Below are 22,760 nucleotides of genomic sequence, written 5' to 3' on the forward strand. Positions count from 1 at the left end.
GTTTATCTTTACAATTTCTACATTTTGTATGTGTGTTTGTATCATATATTTTACTGGACATTAGATGAACTTTTAAAAGTAATTTCAAAGCTTAAACCAGAATGTTTCAGTTTGTTGCAGCATTCTGTATTTAAATTTTTAGTGTTGAAACTGAGAAACAAAGAAATTCAATGCTTAATTTTTTCTTCTTATTGCTATTTTCTGGTTATGGAAATGTTTTTTCAATTATCCTGTGCCAAGCTCTACTTAAAACTGATCAGCTCACTTGCTGTCTATGTAATCTGCATCCATGTATCTCTGAAAATATGCAAAATATAGTAGACAAGCATTTCAAGTTTCCCACCTTTAAATCTAGATTTGTGTTTCTGTCTTACAGGTGAGCCTTTGCACTCCCAGTGAGAATACACCCACAGAGAGTTTAGCAAGGCTGGTTAGCATGGTATTCCAGTGGTTTCACTCTACAGCTTACATGATGGATGATGAAGTTGGTAGCCTGGTTGAAAAACTGAAACCCCAGTTTGTTACTAAGTGGTTGAAGACGGTTTGTGATGTTCGCTTTGATGTCATGGTTATGTGCCTCCTTCCTAAACCAATGGAGTTTGCCAGGGTGAGGGTAATTTATCTGAAGGTTAATTTATTTGCCATAGACATTAATGTAAAATAGAGTAAGTCTATTTCTTCCCCAACCCTCTCAAGGCAAAAGAAATATTGGTAAAGGAGCAGTGGAGTTCAGGAATTTTTTCTCTTATAGCTTTTCTGGTTTTACTGTGCCAGAGGTGGGGGATTATTTACAGTAATATGAAGACAGAGTGGAAAAATATTTTGGGGATTGAAAGATACTGTGCTTTTTCAATAGCTGTACATCTCCATTATGCTGCCAAAGCATAAAAATTTCTCTTGAGAAACAGGTTTCACATGCCAGCTTCTAGGTATGCGCCTGTCCTTTACTAGTCTGCTTTACTAATATGTTTCTCTGTTCTTTGCATACTTCATCTCTGCAGCTGTGAAGTAAGATTCATGAAATCACATGGTTGTAACTGAAGGGAATTTTGAGCATACTGATAACCTGTAGCTTTGGATAACAAATTTCAGTTAAGAGACTAGTCCGCCGTAGTATGCCTTACTGCTGATGGAAGGAAGGAGACTTACCTGGAAGGTCATTCAGGGTGCCTAAGTGAGACTCCTGCTGGAATCACTCCTAGAAAAAGTCTTTCTTACCATCTCCTTTAATTGTGAAACAGAACTTACCACTTAACTTGGATACTGAAGGCATGCATGAATATTCTGCTATAGAAAACTAGATATCAGGATGAAAATAGGAACTTTGTGAGATGTGTAAGACTTTTCCACATTTATTGCTGCCAGCTATAGATGTGCTTTTGCAGAATTCAGAGACAACTTTCATTTCATGACCTTCTTATGTTAAATGGCCAATCACAGAATCCTTTAGGTTGGAGGAGACCTCCAAGATAATCAAGTCCAACCATTAACCTAGGATTGCCAAGTCTACCACTAAATCCTGTCCCTAAGCACCTCATCTCCATGTCTTTTGAATACCTCCAGGGATGATGGCTCAACCACTTCCCTGGGCAGCCTGTTCCAATGCCTCACAGCCCTTTCAGTGAAGAAAAGTTTTCTAATACTCAACCTAAATCTTCTCTGGTGCAACTTGAGACTGCTTCTCCTAAGACTTGTTCTCTAGACCCTTCACCAGCTTCATTTCCCCTCTTTGGATACATTTTGGACATTTGTTTTATTTCATATAATTCAGTGGCTAGTATAGGAAGAGCCATAAAGACTTGGTGTGATACATAATATTATCAGGGATGAAGCGTGCATCCATAGATTTTTCATGACCTTGTAAATGGGATTTGCTGTGCAAGTGCAGACCAGCATATGTGTAAGTCTTACTCTGAACCACCTCTCTGAAGATAGACCTTGTCTGTGTGGGAAGATTGGAGGACAGCTGAAGGAATTTGAAAGGTGAATGGATGCACTGGTGTTAGAATTGAAGAAAGCAGATCTTGAGTTTGAGACTAAGGAGAGAAAGGGCTGAACCTCATGCTGTAGTCTATTGTGGACCTTTTTCTTGTCTTGGATCCAGCCCTTTTAAAAGTTTTATTACCCCCCACTGCAGTGCTGAAGACTAGACTGACAACTTGCCAGATTTGCAAAGGTTCACTAGAACATGAAGACAAACAGCCATGAAATTAGCTGTGATGAATGGAGAAAAAATAGTTTGTTGGCTGAGATTACCAGTAGTTGCTGCCAAAACAGCAGGCATCTCTAGAGCCATTAGTAAGGAACAGCAGATGTGAGCTGAGGTCAGTTAGAATAATTAGTCTCTGTAGACTAGTTATTTATGTACTCAGAAGTATATTTTTTGGCTTCCTTCACTCAGGACCTTCCCTCAAAGAAATAATAACAAACAAAAAAAAACAAAACACAAAAGGACTAAACTTTCAAAAAGAAAAAAAAAAAAAAGATCCAGCACTCTAGTGGCCCAGAGCAAATACTTTAAGGTGTAAGTTTGACCAAACAAATCTGTCCTTCACTGAGAATTGTAAACAATTGGGGGTTGTTTTGTGTCATGGCCTGGAAGTAAGCATACTTCATCTAAATCTTGGACAGTGCTTCTTAGGTTGTGGGTGAAACTAGAGAGGAAAAAAACAATGTAATCCCCATGGCCGTATTCTCAATTCAGGCTGGCAGGTGCTGATAATCATCCTTCATGATTTCTGGGCTGCAATATGCTGAGCAAATTGGTGCTGGACCAGTTATAGGGATTAGAAATATTGCTCATCAGTATCATTCCTGGAAATGCCCACAGGTTGGTGGATACTGGGACAAATCGTGTAGTGCTGTGACCCAATTAAAAGAAGGGCTGAATCGAATCCTTTGCCTGATTCCGTACAATGTAATAAACCAGCCGGTGTGGGAATGTATTATGCCAGAGTGGCTGGAAGCTATAAGGACAGAAGTGCCTGATAATCAACTGAAAGAATTCCGGGAAGTGTTAAGGTATGTAGGTATTTGTAGAAACCACTTTATAATTATTTATGTTGATTTTTGAGGGTATTAGTGCAATAAAATGTTGACAAAGAATAAAAATGCCATTCAGCCTGCTCTCTGGTGTGCAATAGGCAAGTGAATGCTGCTGAATTTTGCATGAATTATATTTAGACTAGAGCAGTTCAGCTTTGGGAAAGTTTCCTTTTATTGATGCTGATATTCTTGAATCAGCTTCTTTGCTCTGAACAAGGCACGCTTTCCATGGCTTCCTGTAGCATGATGAAGGAAGCATTTTTCTCTTTCTGGCCAGCTGTTGAGGAGATACATTGGGGATTAGTAGAACTAGCACTGAAAGAGAGTTGATTTTTATTGATTTAACTACTATTTTCCCCCATTGAGCAAAGAAAATACCAGAATAGGGGTGGTGACTGCTGGAGTCATAATTTCATGTTTGGTGTATACCTTTCACAATCCAGCTTTGCATTGCTTTGTACTGCGTAAAAGGCTCTGAAACTGCCTGTAATTTTGCATTTGTAGGGACTGATGAAAATGTGTTTAGTGTGAATAAGGAATAGGGATGGAGTGGTAAGATGAAAATTTTCCCATACATTGGATTTTGAAATCAAGTGTAACTGGGCAGATGAGATGTAGTACAAATTCTGAAGGTGTATCAATAAATTCAGGGTGATAATAGTCAATCAGGACAGGTGGTATCATCGACCTAGTGCAACTCCCCTGGAGAATGAGGATGCAAATAAAACACCAGAAGTGTCATCAGTGCTGGTTATGAGATTGCCTTTCTATTATTTTTCTGTTTTCATAGTTTACAGTGTGTATGTTGTAGTAATTCAGTGATGCTTTGTTTTGTTCTCCTTTTCAGCAAAATGTTTGACATTGAACTTTGCCCTCTTCCTTTCTCCATGGAGGAGATGTTTGGCTTCATTAGTTGTCGATTCACAGGGTATCCATCCTCTGTGCAAGAGCAAGCGTTGCTTTGGCTGCATGTAAGTGTACTCTCTTGACAAGTCATGCTGATTGATTTATGATTTTGAGAGGAAGAAAGAAGCCACTTACCAGGGATTATGGAATCTTTCTGCCCCTTGAGTAAGGTGGTTGGTAGACAGGTCCTGGGAATTATTTTCCCTTTGGTTGTGTCTTTAGGGCCATTCAGTTATCTCTGACTTTCTGTCAGCAGAACTCCTTAGTCTCCACAGAATTTGGTCTGTAAATTCCAAAATAATTCCAAACTGTAGAAGCAGCTGTAGTCATTGCCACATCTGAAGAACTGGATCAGACTATCACTGTACCCACCACACTTTCTGCTTCTCTGGCAGTCTCATGGTCTATTTGCCTATTTGTCAATATTCACTGGCATTCACCCAATATTCGTATTCAAATACTACAAGAAAAATCATGTCAGCTTTGGGGACAGTCAATTCAAAAGGCTATAAAATTTTCCACGGCACCTCAGAATAATACCGATAATCTTCATTATTCATTCATATTACCACTGTGATTTGCAGATAACCTATCTTGTCAATATATTGACGTCTGTAGGCTACCATTCTGGCTGGATTCTTAGAATAATTACAGGAATCCTATTTTAGGTAATAATGAAGATAGTTATTCATACAAGTATTTGTAATATTTTTGCTTCACATAAACTTTTTTGTGGAACAGTTTCACATACCTATGTGTTTGTGCATAAAACTGTTCGCAATGTGCACCAAGCATCATGCCAACAAATATTTTGAAAATGCAATGTTTTGCCACTTCTCTTTTGCCCTGATTTGAAGAGAAACCTAAGGTCTCAGCTCACATGAACAAATCCCAAAATTAAATGCATGAAACTTGCTGAACTCAATATGATGTGATAAATATGCTTATAAAGTAGCTGATATTTTTATCAATCTCGAAACTCATGCTTTTTTTTTTTAACTTATTGTCTTTCCTCAGGTGTTATCTGAACTTGACATTGTTGTTCCTCTTCAGTTACTAATCAGCATGTTTTCTGACGGAGTGAATTCTGTAAAAGAGTTAGCAAATCAAAGAAAATCCAGAGCCAGTGAACTGGCGGGAAATCTTGCAGCTCGGAGGGTAACATTTATCCTTCTTATTCTTTTGCTTTGAACAATTTTCCTAACCGAATGCATGTGAAGAATTAAAAAGTTTTATTTATTTATTTATTTATTTTTAACCAACAGTTAGAGTGAATTTTTGTATTGAGGTACAAATTTGGTGGGCCTAGGGATGTTTTGGGAGGATGACAGACCAGAACTTACTTCTGTTTCCCTGCATTTTTTTCCCCCTCCAAGAGATGCAAAAATTGATGCCAAGGAAACTTGTCTGTCTGGAAGAAAATGTTTGCAAACATCTCCTACAGAATGCGTGAGGGACAGCAGAAAGGGTGCTCAAAGGTCAGCTCTTTAGATTTAAGGACCTACGACCTACAGCATCTAGACGATTGATGATTCTTTTCTTGTAGTCCTTCTAAACTCTGATGTAGCTCAGCAGAGAGTACAACTAGCCTGTAACCACTTCCAGACTAAGCAAAAAAAAAAAAAAAAAAAAAAAAAAAGGAAAAAAGGACAATCTTACTATCTGGTATTCCAGAGCATAGCTGGCCTAAAAATAGACTTTGAGTTACTTAACTGTTTATCTCCTTGGAATAACTGAAGGTTCTGATGGTGTTGTAGGTGGTCTGTATGGTGGTTGAATGTAAATCTGTGCAGAAGTGCATGTCTTGCTATTGTTATATCTAGTTCATTTCCAGCTACCTGTATCCTTGGTGTAGTCTTAGTTATACTGCTGCGAGTACTGCAAGGCATCCACATTTATTAGCTTCCTGCTATTGAAGTTGGTATGTCTGGATCATGGGGAAGATTGTTGTAACTTCATGACCGCTTTACTGTCTGCACCAATTTTCTGTTCTGTTTATGATGGTAAAATTCCTTCTTAGTGGAAATAAGGTAATGAATGACAGCCATTTAACCTAAGAGAATACATACATCTGTGCAGAATATGATTATTGTACTTATACCATATTTTATCATTTAATGGCACTAAGGGACATATATAGATTCAAAAAAAAAAGAAAAAAAAAGCTACCAAAGGAAATGATAAGGTTTTCAAAGTTCTTGACATTTACCAGTCTTGTATAGGATTAGATTGCTTAAATGCCTAACATTCATTTGGACATGTTTATTTTATATGTCTTCAGGTAAGCGTTGCTTCTGACCCTGGGCGCAGAGTTCAGAACAACATGCTGAGTCCTTTCCCAAGTCCTTTCCAGAGCCCATTTCGGAGTCCAATACGTAGTCCTTTTCACAGTCCCTTCAAGAACTTTGGACATCCCAGTGGAAAGACAATTGACTTAGACTGTGAGGATGATGAAATGAATCTTAATTGCTTCATTCTGATGTTTGATCTCATCCTGAAGCAGGTACTTGCAGAAGAAAAACATCCATGCTGAGGGACAGTGAAGTTCTGCAGTCACTTTTGTCTCTCCTTTGGTCCTGTATTGAGTCCCTTTATGCTGAGGGAGTGGCATGAAGTACAAGGCATTGAAACCTTTCTGCAGCTTTCATGTGGCTTTACCCATACATGAGTTGTGGGTTCATGGTCAGTGAAGAGAAGGTAGATACCTCCACATCATGTTAGGTGGCTCATATCAATGAAATGAACTTCTCCTTGGAGATACAGTTATTGCTACAGACTAGAAGCAGGGGCTTGTTGATGGCCTTAGATTAGATGCATAATTTTTGGATAGGTAAAGTTATACATTGTGAATCTAAGCCCAAGTGTTTTGGATAACTGTCTCCAGGTAATGTTAATTTGCTTATGCTTGAAATTGTCTAATTACCTTCAAAATCTTACTCCAGCTGTTCAAGCTTTGTCCTGAACACCAGTGGCAATTTAAAATTGTGAGTTGCAGTTTATCTCAGTTCTCATCCCAGTAATGCAATTCACTGGAACAAATGTAGGAATAGGCAGGACTGCGCTCTATTTTTTTAAATAAATAATAAGTCCTTATTCTTTTCACTCCCTTTCAGATGGAACTCCAGGATGATGGTGTCACTTTGGGCTTAGAGAACAGCATTTCAAAAGATATAATATCCATCATAAACAATGTATTCCAGGCACCTTGGGGTGGTTCTCACAGCTGTCAGAAAGATGAAAAAGCAGTTGAATGTGGTCTGTGTCAGTCCAGCATTCTGTGTTACCAGCTGGGTTTTGAGCTGCTGGAACAGCTTGCTCCAAAAGAGGAAATCAGACTTGTGGTAAGTACAGCAAGAAAAAGAACCTCTGTTACTGGCACATAACTCCTCTACTTCATCGTGCTCATTGCATTGTGATGGCATGGAAGAGCTTGGAGGTTAAAGCAAAAATGGCATTGAATTTAAAATCTCCTGGGTTTGAATTGATTTAAAGAACACAGGGAAGATGGCAATATTCATCCAGTATGAATTCTTCTCCCTGTCACCATTGTCTGCTTTGGAAGTACACTCCTATGATACCATCTTAAATAAAATGTGAAATGTTAATACGTAGTGCTTTTCATCTTTTAAAACCTAAGAATGGGTATCTTCAAATGATTAATGACTTTGAGAGAATCAGATGTCAAGTGGGCAACTTAAAAAATCTTAGTTGATGGTTGACTGTTGAAAATGCTGAGAAAGGAGGACAGGTTAAGTGAAACCAGTGTGATTGGATGCCCCTCAGCTCCAATATGCATATACAATAGCTGTTAAGTGCTATCATATAAATCCATGTTTGAAACACAGTCTTATTGTCAATCCATTTGCTGATGCAGAATTTTAGATATGCAGGTGATTTGAATGCATGAGTGTACATGGAAACTGGACAGTGTGTCATTTGGGCTCAGCTTATCCACACTAAATATTAAACAAGAGGATATGGCTTAATGTATACAGAAAACATCAGTAAATGAATTTAACTTACTATGTTCTTAAAGGAGCCCACAGATAACCTTGAGGATAGTCTTCTGTATACTAGACCTGAGTTTATTATAGGAACTGAAGGAGAAGAAGATGACAAATCAGCACCAAAACATGGAGAAAACCCAGGAAATCACACAGAGACCACAGAAAATGCTGGTAGGTTCAGGGTGAGAAGACAGAGTATTTAAGTGAGGCTTTAAATGAAACATTTCACTTGTATAGAATACAAGGTTTTGAAGCATTTTTTCAGGTCCAACAATGCATAGTCACTTTTTTTTTCTCATGCATTTAATTCAACTTATCAATAGGAGGGCTGTATAATGTTGGCTGCAAGTGTGACTGAGTCTCAAAAAGTGTTAGAAGAAATCGTGGCTTTGTGGACATATAAAGTAGCAAAACATTAGATGCCAAATTCTGTGCAGTTGTAACTCAACTGACATCAGTGTTACTGATAGCAAGAATTAATTTACCTCTGATTACTTTCACATTCTCTAGTTTCACTTTGAATTAACAAATGAAGGGAATTTGTCACCAATTTATGTAACTTACTTTTTTAACAGCAATAAAGAATGACACAGAAAGAAAATTTTGTTATCAGCAACTTCCAGTTACCTTGAAGCTCATATACACAATACTGCAGGTAAAATTAATGACGTTTGTTTAGTTTGAATTTTCAGTTAAGCAGTTTCACTGTGTTGAGAGTAGTGCATCTTGCTTACACAGGAAATGTCAAGATTTGAAGAACCAGACATTCTTTTTAACATGCTGAATTGTCTGAAGATTCTTTGTCTTCATGGGGAATGCCTGTACATAGCAAGAAAGGACCATCCACAATTTCTTGCCTATATTCAAGATCACATGCTGATTGCAAGGTAGGTTTTTATCACAAGTTTTGTCTTCATACTTTTTTGATTCCCCAACTATACATTCATTTGTGACATTAAAGAATTTGCAGGTTTAGTAGGGAAAACTAACAGAAGGTCATAAAGAAGCGTGGATATCATAGTGATTTGTGAATGTATGTCACTCATGATGTCAAGGTGGTTGACACGGCTCGTGTGCTGAACTTGGTCATGTTGAAAATGCTGATTTATAGCACAGATTATGTTTCATGGCTGTTGTGCCTTGAATTAAGCAAAATCTTGTTAAATCTAAAATGTTTCAATGTTAGCAATATTTGAACCTGGATTTTCAAGAAAAACTGTTGCATTTGAAGATTTCCAAGTGGCTCTATTCACCTAACAGCAACTCTGCAGTATTCTCATTAAGGCTCAGGATGGCTTATAGAGATTTTCACAAAAAGTGCATTCCCTCTAACAATACAGTATGGGCTTTTAGAAGAAAGTATGTCAAGGGAGTGCTTTTATAAGCGTACTTGCTGTGTTTGGTCTTTCCAGCTTATGGGGAGTTGTGAAGTCTGAATTCTCTCAGCTTTCTTCTCTGGCAGTCCCACTACTTCTTCATGCACTTTCACTTCCCCATGGAGCCGACATTTTCTGGACAATCATAAACAGCAATTTTAACAGCAAAGATTGGAAGATGAGGTTTGAAGCAGGTAAGCCTGAGAAACATATGCTATTTAGTGCTTGTTGCTTCACTGAAGAGCTATAGCTTTCTCTGCTGTAATTGATGAAACTTGTAACGGGTGATTACATCTTTTTGCTGGTTTGGGGAGTTTGGGAGGTAGTTGGATGCAAAACTATGGCACAAAAATGCAATAGAATAGAGGAGACTATAATGCATTCTGGATAATCAGAGCAAGACCAAACTCACAATAACACCTCCCAGCTGTTCTTTGTTGCTACTTTCTAAGATGTGCATATTTCTAGGAGAGATATTTTTATATATTTTTTATATAAAATTTATATATATATATTTTAGAGATATTTTTTAATAATCTACGATTATTAAGACATGAAGGGCATAAAGAAGCCATTGTCTGAATTAATATTTATATTTTCTTTCTCTGGGGGCTGCTACAGTGGAGAAAGTGGCTGTGTTGTGCAGATTTTTGGATATCCACTCCGTGACAAAAAACCACCTACTGAAGTACTCTTTGGCTCATGCATTCTGCTGTTTCCTGACTGCTGTGGAAGATGTCAACCCAGCAGTAGCTACAAGAGCTGGACTACTACTTGACACCATAAAGCGGCCAGCTTTACAGGTAGGTTCATTATACAGGGGAAAAATGCATTGAAACAGGAATTTGAGTTTTGACCCAACATTTGAAATGGCTCACGTGGACAGTGGCATAGTCACTGCTAATACCTCTTTAGACAAGCCTTACAGGTCTTGGTATTTGACATATACACAAAATAGACATGGGAAAGATACTGCCTGAGCCCCAACTTTGATGACTACGAAGGATTACTATGACATTTGAGCTGTTATCATAGAAAGCTGTAAATGTTTTTATAATTTTAAAATGTACTGACATTTTTCATTTTAAAACTAAACGGTTTTACAATTCTCATTACATCCTGTTGAGCTGATAGTGAGAAAATACATTCAAGCAAAACCAAACATGGCCTTAATATTTGCAAGACTTACTTAGACATATAATTTTAAGCATGTGAGAGGCCTTGCCAATGAAAATTATCATGATTAAAACAAAGTGCATATAAAAATGGATCAAAGCCTACATAAACAAATAAGATTTTGAGGGAAAAAAAATAAAAAATCTCATAGTATAAAATTCAATTCTAGTTCTCTAGAGGATGTAATGAAAATGTATTTTGAAAAGTTTAGTGCTGCTGCCTATGAAATGCTGTTAATACTTGTTAATTTTATTCCATATAGAATCTTTTCGAAATAGTTTCCAGAGAACTTGAATTCTTTTGAACTAAGAAAAATAAATGTATAGTTCACTGAGGAACAGAGACTGGTCCCAGCATCCTGCAGTTACATATTTAATGTCTGGATTTACTTTTCAAACATAAGTCTTTACAGTATGCCTAAAATTCTAGTGCAGATAAAATACAGAAGCATTTTATGACTCAAATTCCTTCTGATACATTTCACCACGTAATCTTTTCTCTGTTTGGGATTGGCAATTCATTATTCTTCTAATCAAGGGCTTGATACGGTTGCATAAAGGTAAGCCTTTTCTCACACAGGGATACATGAAAAGAATACTTCGATACTGCAAATCAAATGTGTAGTAGAACAGAACTTTTGCTCATACTTTTATATTCCTCAAAACCTTGGAAACTTCCCATTATAAACATCATATTTGTTTATCTCCTTACTTACCTTTTCCTTTGATATCAGTAGCATTAGTCCTGAATTAAAGGAGAGGGAAAAGAAGCTAAATCTTTATCCTTTAAAAATTGTGGGGTGAAGTTAGAACTTTGACCCTCCTTTGCTATAAAAAATTGTTTATAGTCTTCACATCTCAGTACTGTGTTGTTGTTGTTTTTTTTCTCTATAGGGTCTTTGCCTCTGCCTTGATTTCCAGTTTGACACAGTTGTCAAGGACAGGCCCACAATTCTTAGTAAGCTTTTGCTACTTCATTTTCTAAAAGCGGATATTCCAGCTTTGAGCTGGGAGTTCTTTGTGAATCGCTTTGAGACCTTGTCTCTGGAAGCACAGCTTCATCTGGACTGCAACAAAGAATTCCCTTTCCCAACAAGTAAGCAGAGTCCAAATCAATCTGATCACCTTTTATCAGCTTCTGGAATTTCAGCTGCGTTCAAGGGTCTGAGAGAGATGTAGGCCTCCCTTGTATAAATTGTCTGAAACTAAGTAATCTTGCAGGACAGAAGAGAGTACCTCAAAGTGAGCACGTTTTGAATGCCTGAATGCAGATTAGATCATATTCCATTGCACCTTTGGGCATCATATTTTACTCTCAATAGGATTTGGTTGCCAACCTTGGTTGAAACATGGTATGGTTCTGTAATCACTCAACTGCAACCTGCATTAACCCACTTGTTCTTCTGTAGATGCTTTTATGCTATCAGCATTGCTATTCTCAAAGGTCATGTCTGATCCTGTTCTGTAATGATATGTACAAAGATAGCCCTAGGAGCTGCATGGTCCTTGAAACACAACCAAATACATGGGGCACAGCACAAGAGGTGCACAGATTCTTAGAGCCAGTGCTCAGTTAGCTATTCCTGTAGTGACTAAAGCAAAAGTTTATCCTGTTTGAACTTGGTTTCTTGATGAGATACCATGTCTCTCTCCATTCACTGCTGGGGGAAGGGGGCTAAAAATAATTTGTGCATGATTGTTTAATATGCTGCGTAATGGAAAACTTCCTTACCCAAGTGATGGACCATGAGGCAGACCTATTTCCATGTGATTTGCTTGGAGGAGGTGGGAAACAGCTGTTTGGACAGCATACGCTCCCTCAGCAGCCTTGTGCCTTCTTCTATGCTTTCATGGAGACCTAAAAAAGCCTAGGGACTCCTGCTGCATCCACATAAGAAGTGGAGCTGCAAACATATTTTCTTCTTCATATGTGAGTACCTTGGCACAAAGCAGGGATCTACTGCTGTGGCCTGAGAAGGGAATCTCAGCAGTGGTTTCTAGCTCCTCTAGCTGCAGAAGTAAGGTCAAAAGATACTTTTCAAGATTACTTTGAACCTTTCTCTTTGCCTTTTCAAATGCATAAGTGGTGCAAGAGATGGGGTCACTGACTTTAGTCACTCAGTTATTAAAACTCAGTTTGAAGGCACTCTAGACATAAGTATAGAAAAGTGTTAGTGACTCCATTAAGGCATGCAGAGATACTCCTCGTAACACAACTGTAAACGCATAATCACCCTCATAGCATTTTGGGGGCACTGATCCAGGATGATAGGTGTAGGTAGGACATGAGGTCAGTTTGAGGTAAAACTGGAGGCCACATTTGGATTTGAGTTATCAGCACTAAATGTGATGTGTACTCAAAATAGAGGGCACCTCAAATTCCCATAGCCTGAAATTCAATTTGGTTCAGGAGTCTGTTTTTGTCCAATTTCACAGAAGGAAGGGACACCATTATTTTTTAAACACAGTTAATCTCTTTGGGGTTTTCAGAATGAGAAGATGCAAATGAGTTCCTTGCAGATGGACCCCTTGAGCCCATATGAAGCTTTCTTGACCTGAGTGGGACCTGGGGCCCAGTTGCATTTGGCACTTGGAAGCATTAGGGCCTCACCATGCTGTGGAATGAATCCTAACTTGGTCAATTGCATTTGCAAAGCTATCACTGCTGTCCGGACAAATGTCGCCAACCTCAGTGATGCAGCAATGTGGAAGATCAAGAGGGCTCGTTTCGCACGTAACCGTCAGAAGAGTGTACGTTCCCTGAGGGACAGTGTGAAGGGACCAGTGGAGTCAAAGAGAGCGCTCTCCCTCCCAGAAACCTTAACCACCAAAATTCGTTGAGTATCTATTTATATTTTTGTGACAAGCCTTATCTTCTCTCTTAGGTTTGTATCCTATTGCTAGGTACACAATGGAATTGTAAATATTTATCTAAACAGGATAGCAAATCTAGGTTTTTGACTGATTTGGGCAGTATTCAGATAATAAGTTAGTGTGTTTGACAAGGAACATAGACAAAACGTTACATTTGTCCTGTGTTTGTTTAAAATGCTGGGACAAAATGCTCCAAAAGTAGTTTGTGGATAAATCCTAATTTTTATTTGTGGCTAATAGTAATTTTGTCTAAAATAGATAAAATGTTTATAGAAAAATTCCTTGGTTACACTGATGAATAATTGCAATTAACAAATTAGTATGCAGTATGTGCTTACACATCTTAAAAAGAATTGTTAAGTTCTCGAATGTTCTGTTTGGAATCTTCAGAATTCCTTTGTCAGGAAAACAAGGAAACAGTGTCCATGCAACACATTCTTCCTGCCAGCTTGCATAGGAGGGCCTAGGTGCTCAAAAATCATAGGCCTTTATGAAACAACGTACAGATATTATTTGGAGTAAAACTAAAGCTTACACACAGTGTCATTTAGAGAATTTCTCAAGCATGGAGTTATCTTATATTCGTATTGGACCTCTTGCATTGCTCCTACCCCTATATGGGAACTGATAAAATGTTCAAACCTAGGCACTAGTGGGCTGTTAGGTTAAAAGGTTTATATATTTTCTCCAAACCAGGCAACACCATATTTTGGAACTCTTACATAATCCTTTTTGACCCACTTCTGGTCCTGCACAGGTGCTCCTGTGGGATGACTCTTCCACCAGCAAAACCAAATGATGGAGAAAACTAGAGTTACACAACAGGGTGCACAAAATCTATATAGTACAGAAGTGACATTTCAAATGGTTACACTCACTGCCTGACAACAGTGCATGAGTAAATGAACATAAATATGCTAGTGCTGAATGTATGCTGAAGTTTAAGTCATGAGTGCTGCTTATTTAAACAGAGCTGTTCTTGTTTTTTTGTTTGTTTGTTTGTTTGTTATTTTTCTTTTAAGCTGTGAGCTTGACCAGACATGAGCAGTCTGCTCCAGCACTTGGCGGAACACCAGAGCAAACACCAGGTGGGTGTGAAGAGGAGGGGAGTGCTTTAAAGGGAAAAGCAAATGAAGACACTAGTGCTTGCTTTCTAGCTGACTCATGAGATAAACTTATGCAAGATGAAAGCTATTTTCAAGATCTACACCCTTTTGGAAACAAGCACAGCATGGTTCCAAAAAGTGTAAATTGCAGTTTTGTTCTAGATTTGTATTGAAAGTTGTCCCCAGTTGTATGTACTACTTCAGGGCTGGCGGATGTTGTTCAGAAGCAGCCAGCTTTTGCTGTCAGTGCCTCACCCTCAAAAGGCTATCCTTCTCTACCTGCCCACTGTTTATTATTTCTTTCTGAAATCTTAATGTTGTTTTTTTGAAGGTTTGGCTTACGTTTGTTAACACTTTGCAATGACAGTACTGAGCGTATCTCATCCTTCTAAGGACCTAACCAACTACGAAACATAGTCTGTACATCTGTGGTAGAAAATAATTTATTTTATGCATACCACTTAAATGAACTAGTCCTCATGCTCATCTGTTTTTTCTAGATCTAAAACTAATCCTTGCACAATCCAAATGCAAGATCAGAATTTAAGCTAATCTTACTTGTACGGTCAGTCCTACAAACTTCAGCTTAAACAATTATTGCAAAAGTAAGGGCTATTTCCAATACTTGAAAAGACTTACCCATTAAATGAAAACAAATAGATCATTTTGTAATTCTGCTTCATACCAGCTTGCTTTATCACAATAATTCATTGTAAGATAGATTTTTAACCACAGATTAGAAAATACATCTGAATACATTTTAGGACCAATGTTAATTAATAGTAACAGTGTTTACAGAACAAACTAAAATTAATGATGTAATAAAAACTTAATTTTAAAATGTGCTTGCTTTTGATGCTGTCAAAATAGTATTATCTGTTCTTGGTTACCCTAGCCAATTTTAAAAAAAATTCACATATAATGCATATATAATAGAACTATCATACAATTACATATATATATTTTATTTATGTAGGCATTTAATTTAAATTACTCTTTTAAAATAGAACAAGTTGGAATAGTATTCCTCATTGTGCTCTAGCCATGCACATATTCAGAATGATTTAACAAAAAAATCTGATACAATGAAGTGTGAAATAGCTGCTGCTTTTCATGATTTCAGTTGCTATTGTAGGAACTGTTAGGCACTAACGATCTTTAATAATAGAAAAGGCCTTAAACCTAGGGTGAGATGGAAGAGGGTAACTCCAAAGGCAGGTCTGAAAAATAACAGGTAATACTGCATTTAAAAAATACTGGAATTTGAAAATGAAAATTCATGTCCAATTAGCAACTGTTATGTGCAGTGAGTCTGTTCTACTCGGGCAGAGAGTGACAGCACGTCAGCTTCATTGTGCTTTTTAAGTAGCTTCTAGTCTTTCACCTGACAACAATGCAAAGTACTACTGTTTGATTATTTCCATTCAGTGTTTATAAATGAAGTCTCAAGATTCTTCTCTGGGAACAAGCCACCTAAATTTTCACATATTACATAGCGTCTCAAACATAAACCATTATAATGCCTACGTTTTGGCTCAAGTTATCTGAGAGAAGTATGGACTCAATGTTAAAATGGGGAATTTTCATTTTTTTAATCATTATTGGGTAGAATTTTCCCTATTTCCTACCTTTGCCATTTGCTGCATTCTCAACTGGTGAAGTCTAATGTCTGCTGTTTGCTAAGGAAAACTGGAAACTATGCCAGATGAGAATTTGATGACCATGAAATTTGATTCTCTTTTAATGCACATGAAAGTAAAGGAATGGTAATATTCAGCTTGTCAGAGGGGCACTGGAATGGGAAGATAAGCAGTTCTGGTAAATATGGGAAAGCTGAAAAATGTAATTCAGTATACTTAGTATATATTACTGTGATGTTGAGACTGAAGCAATAGAGGAACAGTGCCCTCAGAAATGCATGCCCATCTCTCCTGTGACATCACCCAGGTGTATTTGGGCAGAAATGGAGCAACTGGCTCTGGAAGAACTTTGTGATGTATTGTGTATCCTTCTTGCAGTCTTTTCCAGTGTCTGATACCATTGTCTCTTGTACTGATAGGACAACCCTCCCCAGAGAATGATAATACAATAAAGGACCTACTGCCAGAGGATGCTGGGATTGATCACCAGACTGTTCATCAGCTGATTACTGTGCTAATGAAGTTCATGGCAAAGGATGAGAGCAGCGCTGAGTCGGATATCAGCAGTGCTAAAGCTTTTAACACAGTCAAGCGCCATCTGTATGTCTTGCTTGGTTATGACCAGCAGGAAGGATGCTTCATGATTGCACCACAAAAAATGCGTGTTTCAACCTGCTTTAATGCCTTTATTGCTGGGATAGCACAAGTAGGTGAAGGCTCTTACTATCTCTTGCAGCTATTTCTCTTTGCCTGTTGTTGAAATGGTGGTAACACGGCTGCTTTTGTACCAAAATAAAGGCTGAGTGCAGTAATCCTGCTTAAACCTTCTTAATGCATCTTGAGTTGGTGAAATGAATTTGGGAGCAAGGACTTTCTTGTTTACTCTTAGAAGGCTCTCTGTAGTCTAACCAAGTGTTTCATGTAGAGTTTTTCTCTGTAGTTAAAAAGTAAAGGGTTGAATTATTTATAGCTCCCTATTGGTACACTAAACTTCCTGCACTGGTGGCATTGTAATAAGGGTTGTGTGTATGTGTGTGATTATTATCACTGTATGAAAAGTTGGAGACTGCTCCAAACCTCTTTGCTCTCTTTACCTAGCCTACAAATGCCTTGCTTTCCTCACATGTCATTCCGTCCTTTCATTCAGGAAGACATGGAACCTTACAAGAATGGTCTGTAAGCTTTTTGACGTTCCTTGTTTTGCAGGAGACTCATTCTCCTCCTTCCTTAGAGTGCACCAGAGCTTTCTGTTCTCATCTTTTTTTTTTTTTCTTAGGGAGTGGAAATGATGAACTGCCTGTACAGCTGTGTTAAATTAGCACTTTCTTGCCTTGTGCCTTCTTGTCTCCATCTTCAGAGTAAGGAGGACTGTAATTTCTTACCTCACAATGCTCTTCTAAGACTTAATTCTTACTGATAGAGCAGTTTGTAATGCTAGGCTGGAAAATATTTCACACTTGCAGAATATTCTTTTTATTTGTGATGAAGCGTAATCATCACTTCCACACTTCCTCCTTATCACAATGTACTCTGATCCACTCATCTTGAGGCATCATTACTATATATTGGTAATGAATAATCTTTCACTTGTAGTTTTAAGCTAAAGAGTGTAAAAGGAATTCCAGGCCTATTATACTGTTTTGAGAGGTGCCAGTTTAGATCACAGGACATTATCTTCCACATTTTTCTGTGTGTTTTCCAAGTTTGGGAAACTCAAACTTCAGTGACCATATTTGACCTGATTATAAGAAGTACTACGTAACACAGTCATCAGTCTTTTCCTTTCGTCTTCCTTTGCCTTTAAAATGTCTCAGGATAGCCAAATTCACCATCACTGTTTGAAAAGCTTCATAGTTGAATCTTGCCTTCCTTGAAGTGAAATAGAGCGTGTATGAGGACTTAAGTAGGCCATGATTTGTCTCCATGTCTAAGGCATAAAAACTTTAACTTGTATTTTCAGGGGATTTTTTTTTTTTTCTGAGCTGTAGGACTGCTTTCTGATGAAAATCTTCGCTGCAAGAGAAATACTATTTGAAGATGCATTTACAAAATGAAAACTCAGTATAATAACTCTTAGAGGTACATTTCAGTTACAGCCCTCTCTCCTAGTTATAGAATTACAGACACCTCCCACCAGGCCAGGCTGCCCAAAGCCCCACCCAGCCTGGCCTTGAACACCTCCAGGGATGGGGCAACCACAGCTTCCCTGGTCAGCTTGTGCCAGTGCCTAACCGCTCTCGGAGTGAAGAATTTCCTCCTTGTATGTAATTTAAACCTCCCCTCTTTTAGTTTAAAATGTTACTCCTTGTCTGTGGGCCCCCTTTAGGTATTGGAAAGTTGCTGTAAGGGTAATAAAATAAATATTATTTATTGTATAAATATATATAATATTATTATATAATATATAATATTATTATATATTTGCTTTCCACAATTAGCTCCACAAAGGGTAGGACTGGACTAACTTGCTGGTTAAAGAGTTTTGATTCAAAACTAGGTTGTAATGGCCAATTCAAGGAAAAAAATCAAATTTTTGTTTGTGTCATAAAATCTGAATATTTTGAGTCCTTGAAAGCACACAATTTCTAGCAGTTGAAGTGGAAAAACGTTGGTGTTTGAAGGCAGTTCGGCGTTGTCCCGCATGGTGGCAATGTTGTACAGTCGTGTCTGGTGGGGAAGTACAACACTTACGGGGACCTACAATGATTTGCCAGGCTCTGCCTCCCAGGCTGAGGTCTGCTCAGCATTTGTAACATCATTTATTCCACATCTTCCTGTGACATCTTAAAAAAAATATGTCTGCTCAGCTTAGGACCATCTGTGTTACATTACGTGCTGTGTTAAGGCAGGGTTCTGTCTTCCTTGTATGGATGATCTTTTCCTAACCATGCTATAAAACTGTATCTCAGCCTGAGAGGACCATATTTGGTGATTATACATCATCTGTTCAACAGGCTAACCCTACAAGGATAGATAGAGATGTAGAATTCATCTGTTTAGGTCCATGCATGTAGCAGGAAAATTTGAGGCAACTTACAGGGACAAAACTCTAATCAGCTTGTTCAGTAGGGAACTTGAGAGGTAAGCTTTGTGTTTGTAAATTAGGTCCCTTGTTCTAATAAAAGCACAACTAAAAAAAATAAATAAATACAGACTTGAAGGAAATGGTTGATGTGGAAGAAACTGATGTTTGTGTCTGTTTAGGTATACAGGGCTCCTGATAAAGCACCAACTCCACTTAAACTGCAGGAAGGTGATAGATCTTAGGGGATGTGCTGGAGTTTGCTTTGTTGTACCTTCCTAGACATCAGCCATTCTGGGTCAGCGCCAGAGAGAAGGGATCCTTGATATGATCCAGTTCAGCTGCTGATTCCAGGACATACGGCTTTAAAGAAAAATAATTAATGTTGAAAGACTGTTAGGAAAATAATCAAAACTAATAATTCTCTTTCAATAGAAGACACAAGACTGTGTTAGGGCAGTGAGAATATACGCCTATACTGTAGCTAGTCATCAGGATTCAAACCTGTAGGATAGGCACCAAATAGCATGATGCTCATCAGTGTTCATGAAGGAGGCAAGGCTTATGGCTAGTAGTAATAACAGTAACCTGTCTTCAGCAACACTCCCACTTAAAAACAACGAACATTTTATTTATAGCAAGATATTTTTCATCAGCTTTATTCTTGGATCATCCTTAAAGAGTTGCATGTTTAGACTTTCTGCATAACATTACAGCTACAATGGAATTCTTGGCTCATTACCTGATTCCAGAACATGTGGTTTAAGAAAAAAAACAGATAGCATTGCAAGACTGATGAGAAAATAACGAAAATTGTCAGTGCAGCGTTAATTGAAAAAACAAACTGCCACCACCAGATAACCCACAATTGCATCTTGTCTGTTAAACATGGGATATATGTCTAGCATGGTTTTGTCTGTTAAAGTGTGATCAACTTGCGCCACAATATAAAGCTATCCCAGCGTAATATATGTATGTATATATGTGCATTATGTATGTATGTATGTATATGCATATGTATATACATTAAAAGTTAGACTATGCAAGATGAAAGGCTTTCTGAATGCATCTTGTTTTGTTTCATTTTACCTAACTAGCTAAAAATAGAGCCTGACAAACTGGCAGAATTTTTTAATTGCTGGTAAGACTTTCTTAAAAACATTTATTTCTTTTCACTTAACTAATATCTAAACTACATTACTTATTTTGCTTTATCAAAAGCTATTACCAATGGAGTTGATTTTAGTGAGCTAACTCCTGTGCTGATGTTCTTTTCAGGTGATGGACTATAACATCAACCTGGGAAAACATCTTCTTCCTTTGGTGGTGCAGGTACTGAAATACTGCACTTGTCCTCAGCTAAGGCATTACTTTCAGCAGCCTCCTCGCTGCTCGCTGTGGTCCCTCAAACCTCACATTCGGCAGATGTGGTTAAAAGCTTTACTTGTTATTCTCTATAAGGTAAGTGGTCTTAAAAAGGTGGCATCTGCCTTAAAATCCACCTTCAGAGTGAAATTTAATTACAGGGAACAATATCTGTACTGCAAATGCTATAAAGAATACGTCTGATTTGCATTAAATGTTTAAGTGTTTCATTTCAGTGCCTGAAATAGTTAGGCTTTCATCTGTGCTACAGACCTGTTACTCCTGCTGTCTGTATTGTCTTTCCCATTGTTACCTGAAAAAAAAAAACAACAAACAAAAAACAACGGATATGCAAAGAGTAAAATTCTATATGAAGATCTAAGTGCTAATTAGAAAGGTCATGAATAGTATTTAGGGTAACCTACCCTGTTTTTTAAAACAAATTTTAACTTTTAAATGAGGGGTCAGCTTAATAGCTTGTAATCTTTAAGTGATGCTTTTTTTTTTTTTTTTTAGGATCTGTTGTTAAAATATAGTGTGTTTACACACTGAAATGGAGCTGTGAATACTTCTGATATTTCTTGCAGGTTTACAGGGCATAGAAGGAAGTAGAGATGCTAGAAATGAATGTTAAGATGCAGGTTGAAATACAGTGTTGGGAGAAAAGTTTTGATAAGACCTTTTGCATTATTATAAATGGTTGATTTTATCATATAAAAGTCAAGGAAATTATATATTGAATCTTATTAATAGAAAATCTTTTCAAGTGTCTGCACAAAGCTGAAAACAGTCCTGCTTCTCAACATGTATTTAGAAATCTGCGATCAAAGAAAGGGAAGGGATATCTAGCTGACAATATTCTTGTCATTTTTCTATTTTACTGCTTAAATGCTTATCCATGGAGAAAAGTTGGGTTTTAAGCTGAAGTTTTTCCTCTTTCACTGAACAGTACCCCTACAGAGACTGTGAAATCAGCAAGACTGTACTTCACCTAATCCACATCACAGTCAATACCCTCAACGCTCAGTATCACAGCTGCAAACCCCATGCAACTGCTGGTCCTTTGTATAGTGACAACAGTAACATAAGCCGATACAGTGAAAAGGAAAAAGGTACTTTAAACACTCTCATTTATCTTACAGTCATTGATTTAATTCATTAAGTCTCACAGATGTTGTAGAAATGGGTATATGTTGTTTGAAATTTAGGACACAGTAGTCAGAATTAAGGCCAAGGCATAATTTTTGTATCCAGCTATAGCCATCTATAATAAAAGAAATACGCTTACTGTTTCTTTGTAGGCTAAGCATAGCACAGCAGAGTAACTTTTATCTTGAAGGGAGCGTAGTTTAGGCTGAGTAGCTGAGTCACCATGCCTGGGTAGTGCTTAGCCTTTAAGTGAAAATTTTTACTGGTCATGCTCACATAAAAGCGTTGCAACCAGCCTGTCACTGCAGTCTGACTATTTGGATATGGTAAGTGCAATTCATCTGACCAAATACAGACATGCAAGTGCTAGCTGTCCAATTAGCAGAAAAACAGGCACTTCTGGAGTGCATTTCATCTCATCCCACAGCAGATGTTCAAAATACTGTGTTCTGGATGATAGCTGCTTTATAATAATAACATGGCTTAGTACTAAATAGTAAGAAGTTTAAAAGTTAAAGTGATGAACTCAGTCTATAGCTTTGTTGCTTTTTTTTTTCCTCCTTAATAAATGGAGCTGAAGTTGAGTAGCTCCAATGCAGACATGTATGATGCTTGTGTCTAAAGAGAGAAAAGTGGTTCAACCCTTGGAGTCTGCATCTGGTTGTTAACTGTACTTTTCTTGCTTGTTATAGCAGAGATACTGTGATGGTGTGAGCTGGTGTAAGGTTAGAACTTGAAGTTACATGAGGTCACTGAGAGTAGTTCCCTACAACTGTGAAGTTTGTTATGTGATAAGTATTTCTGATCAAAGTTTGATGGGTTCTTTTGATGCTAATCTCTAGCTGCCTTTTATTCACTGACTATTTTCAACCTCCTTTTCAAGCAGTCTTCCTGAGTGTTCAGCAAACTCTTCTTCCAGAGGAAGAAGAATATAAGGAATACTCTGTCTTTACATACATATCCTTTTCCTCTTTTGCTGTTTGTACCTCATTGAAAAATATCCAAGAGAAGAAGGACATGAAATTTTGTTTACCTGAACACCCTATTACTCAGCTCTAGCAAATTAAAGCAACTTCAAAATAGATGTAAATGAAG

General features: G+C 37.7%; 1 protein-coding gene across 10 annotated transcripts in view; it reads left to right on the top strand.

The window, feature by feature from the left end:
* Positions 1-22,760, top strand: part of UNC79 (unc-79 homolog, NALCN channel complex subunit) — a 103,124-nt gene that overhangs the window by 26,884 nt on the left and 53,480 nt on the right. For all 10 annotated transcript variants that reach the window (XR_014693295.1, XM_084519949.1, XM_084519952.1 and 7 more), the window contains 17 exons: positions 377-607; positions 2,831-3,021; positions 3,893-4,016; positions 4,969-5,109; positions 6,233-6,454; positions 7,065-7,292; positions 7,988-8,129; positions 8,534-8,613; positions 8,697-8,845; positions 9,371-9,528; positions 9,956-10,137; positions 11,404-11,605; positions 13,166-13,345; positions 14,406-14,471; positions 16,549-16,835; positions 20,430-20,612; positions 21,466-21,628. Coding sequence is in view for 9 of the 10 variants with exons in the window: in XM_084519949.1 (XP_084376075.1) it covers positions 377-607; positions 2,831-3,021; positions 3,893-4,016; positions 4,969-5,109; positions 6,233-6,454; positions 7,065-7,292; positions 7,988-8,129; positions 8,534-8,613; positions 8,697-8,845; positions 9,371-9,528; positions 9,956-10,137; positions 11,404-11,605; positions 13,166-13,345; positions 14,406-14,471; positions 16,549-16,835; positions 20,430-20,612; positions 21,466-21,628 (2,929 nt within the window). In the remaining variant the exon portion in view is untranslated. The remainder of the gene's footprint in view (positions 1-376; positions 608-2,830; positions 3,022-3,892; positions 4,017-4,968; positions 5,110-6,232; positions 6,455-7,064; positions 7,293-7,987; positions 8,130-8,533; positions 8,614-8,696; positions 8,846-9,370; positions 9,529-9,955; positions 10,138-11,403; positions 11,606-13,165; positions 13,346-14,405; positions 14,472-16,548; positions 16,836-20,429; positions 20,613-21,465; positions 21,629-22,760) is intronic.

This window comes from Aythya ferina (genome assembly GCF_964211825.1).
Source record: "Aythya ferina genome assembly, chromosome: 5".
Lineage (NCBI taxonomy): Eukaryota > Metazoa > Chordata > Aves > Anseriformes > Anatidae > Aythya > Aythya ferina.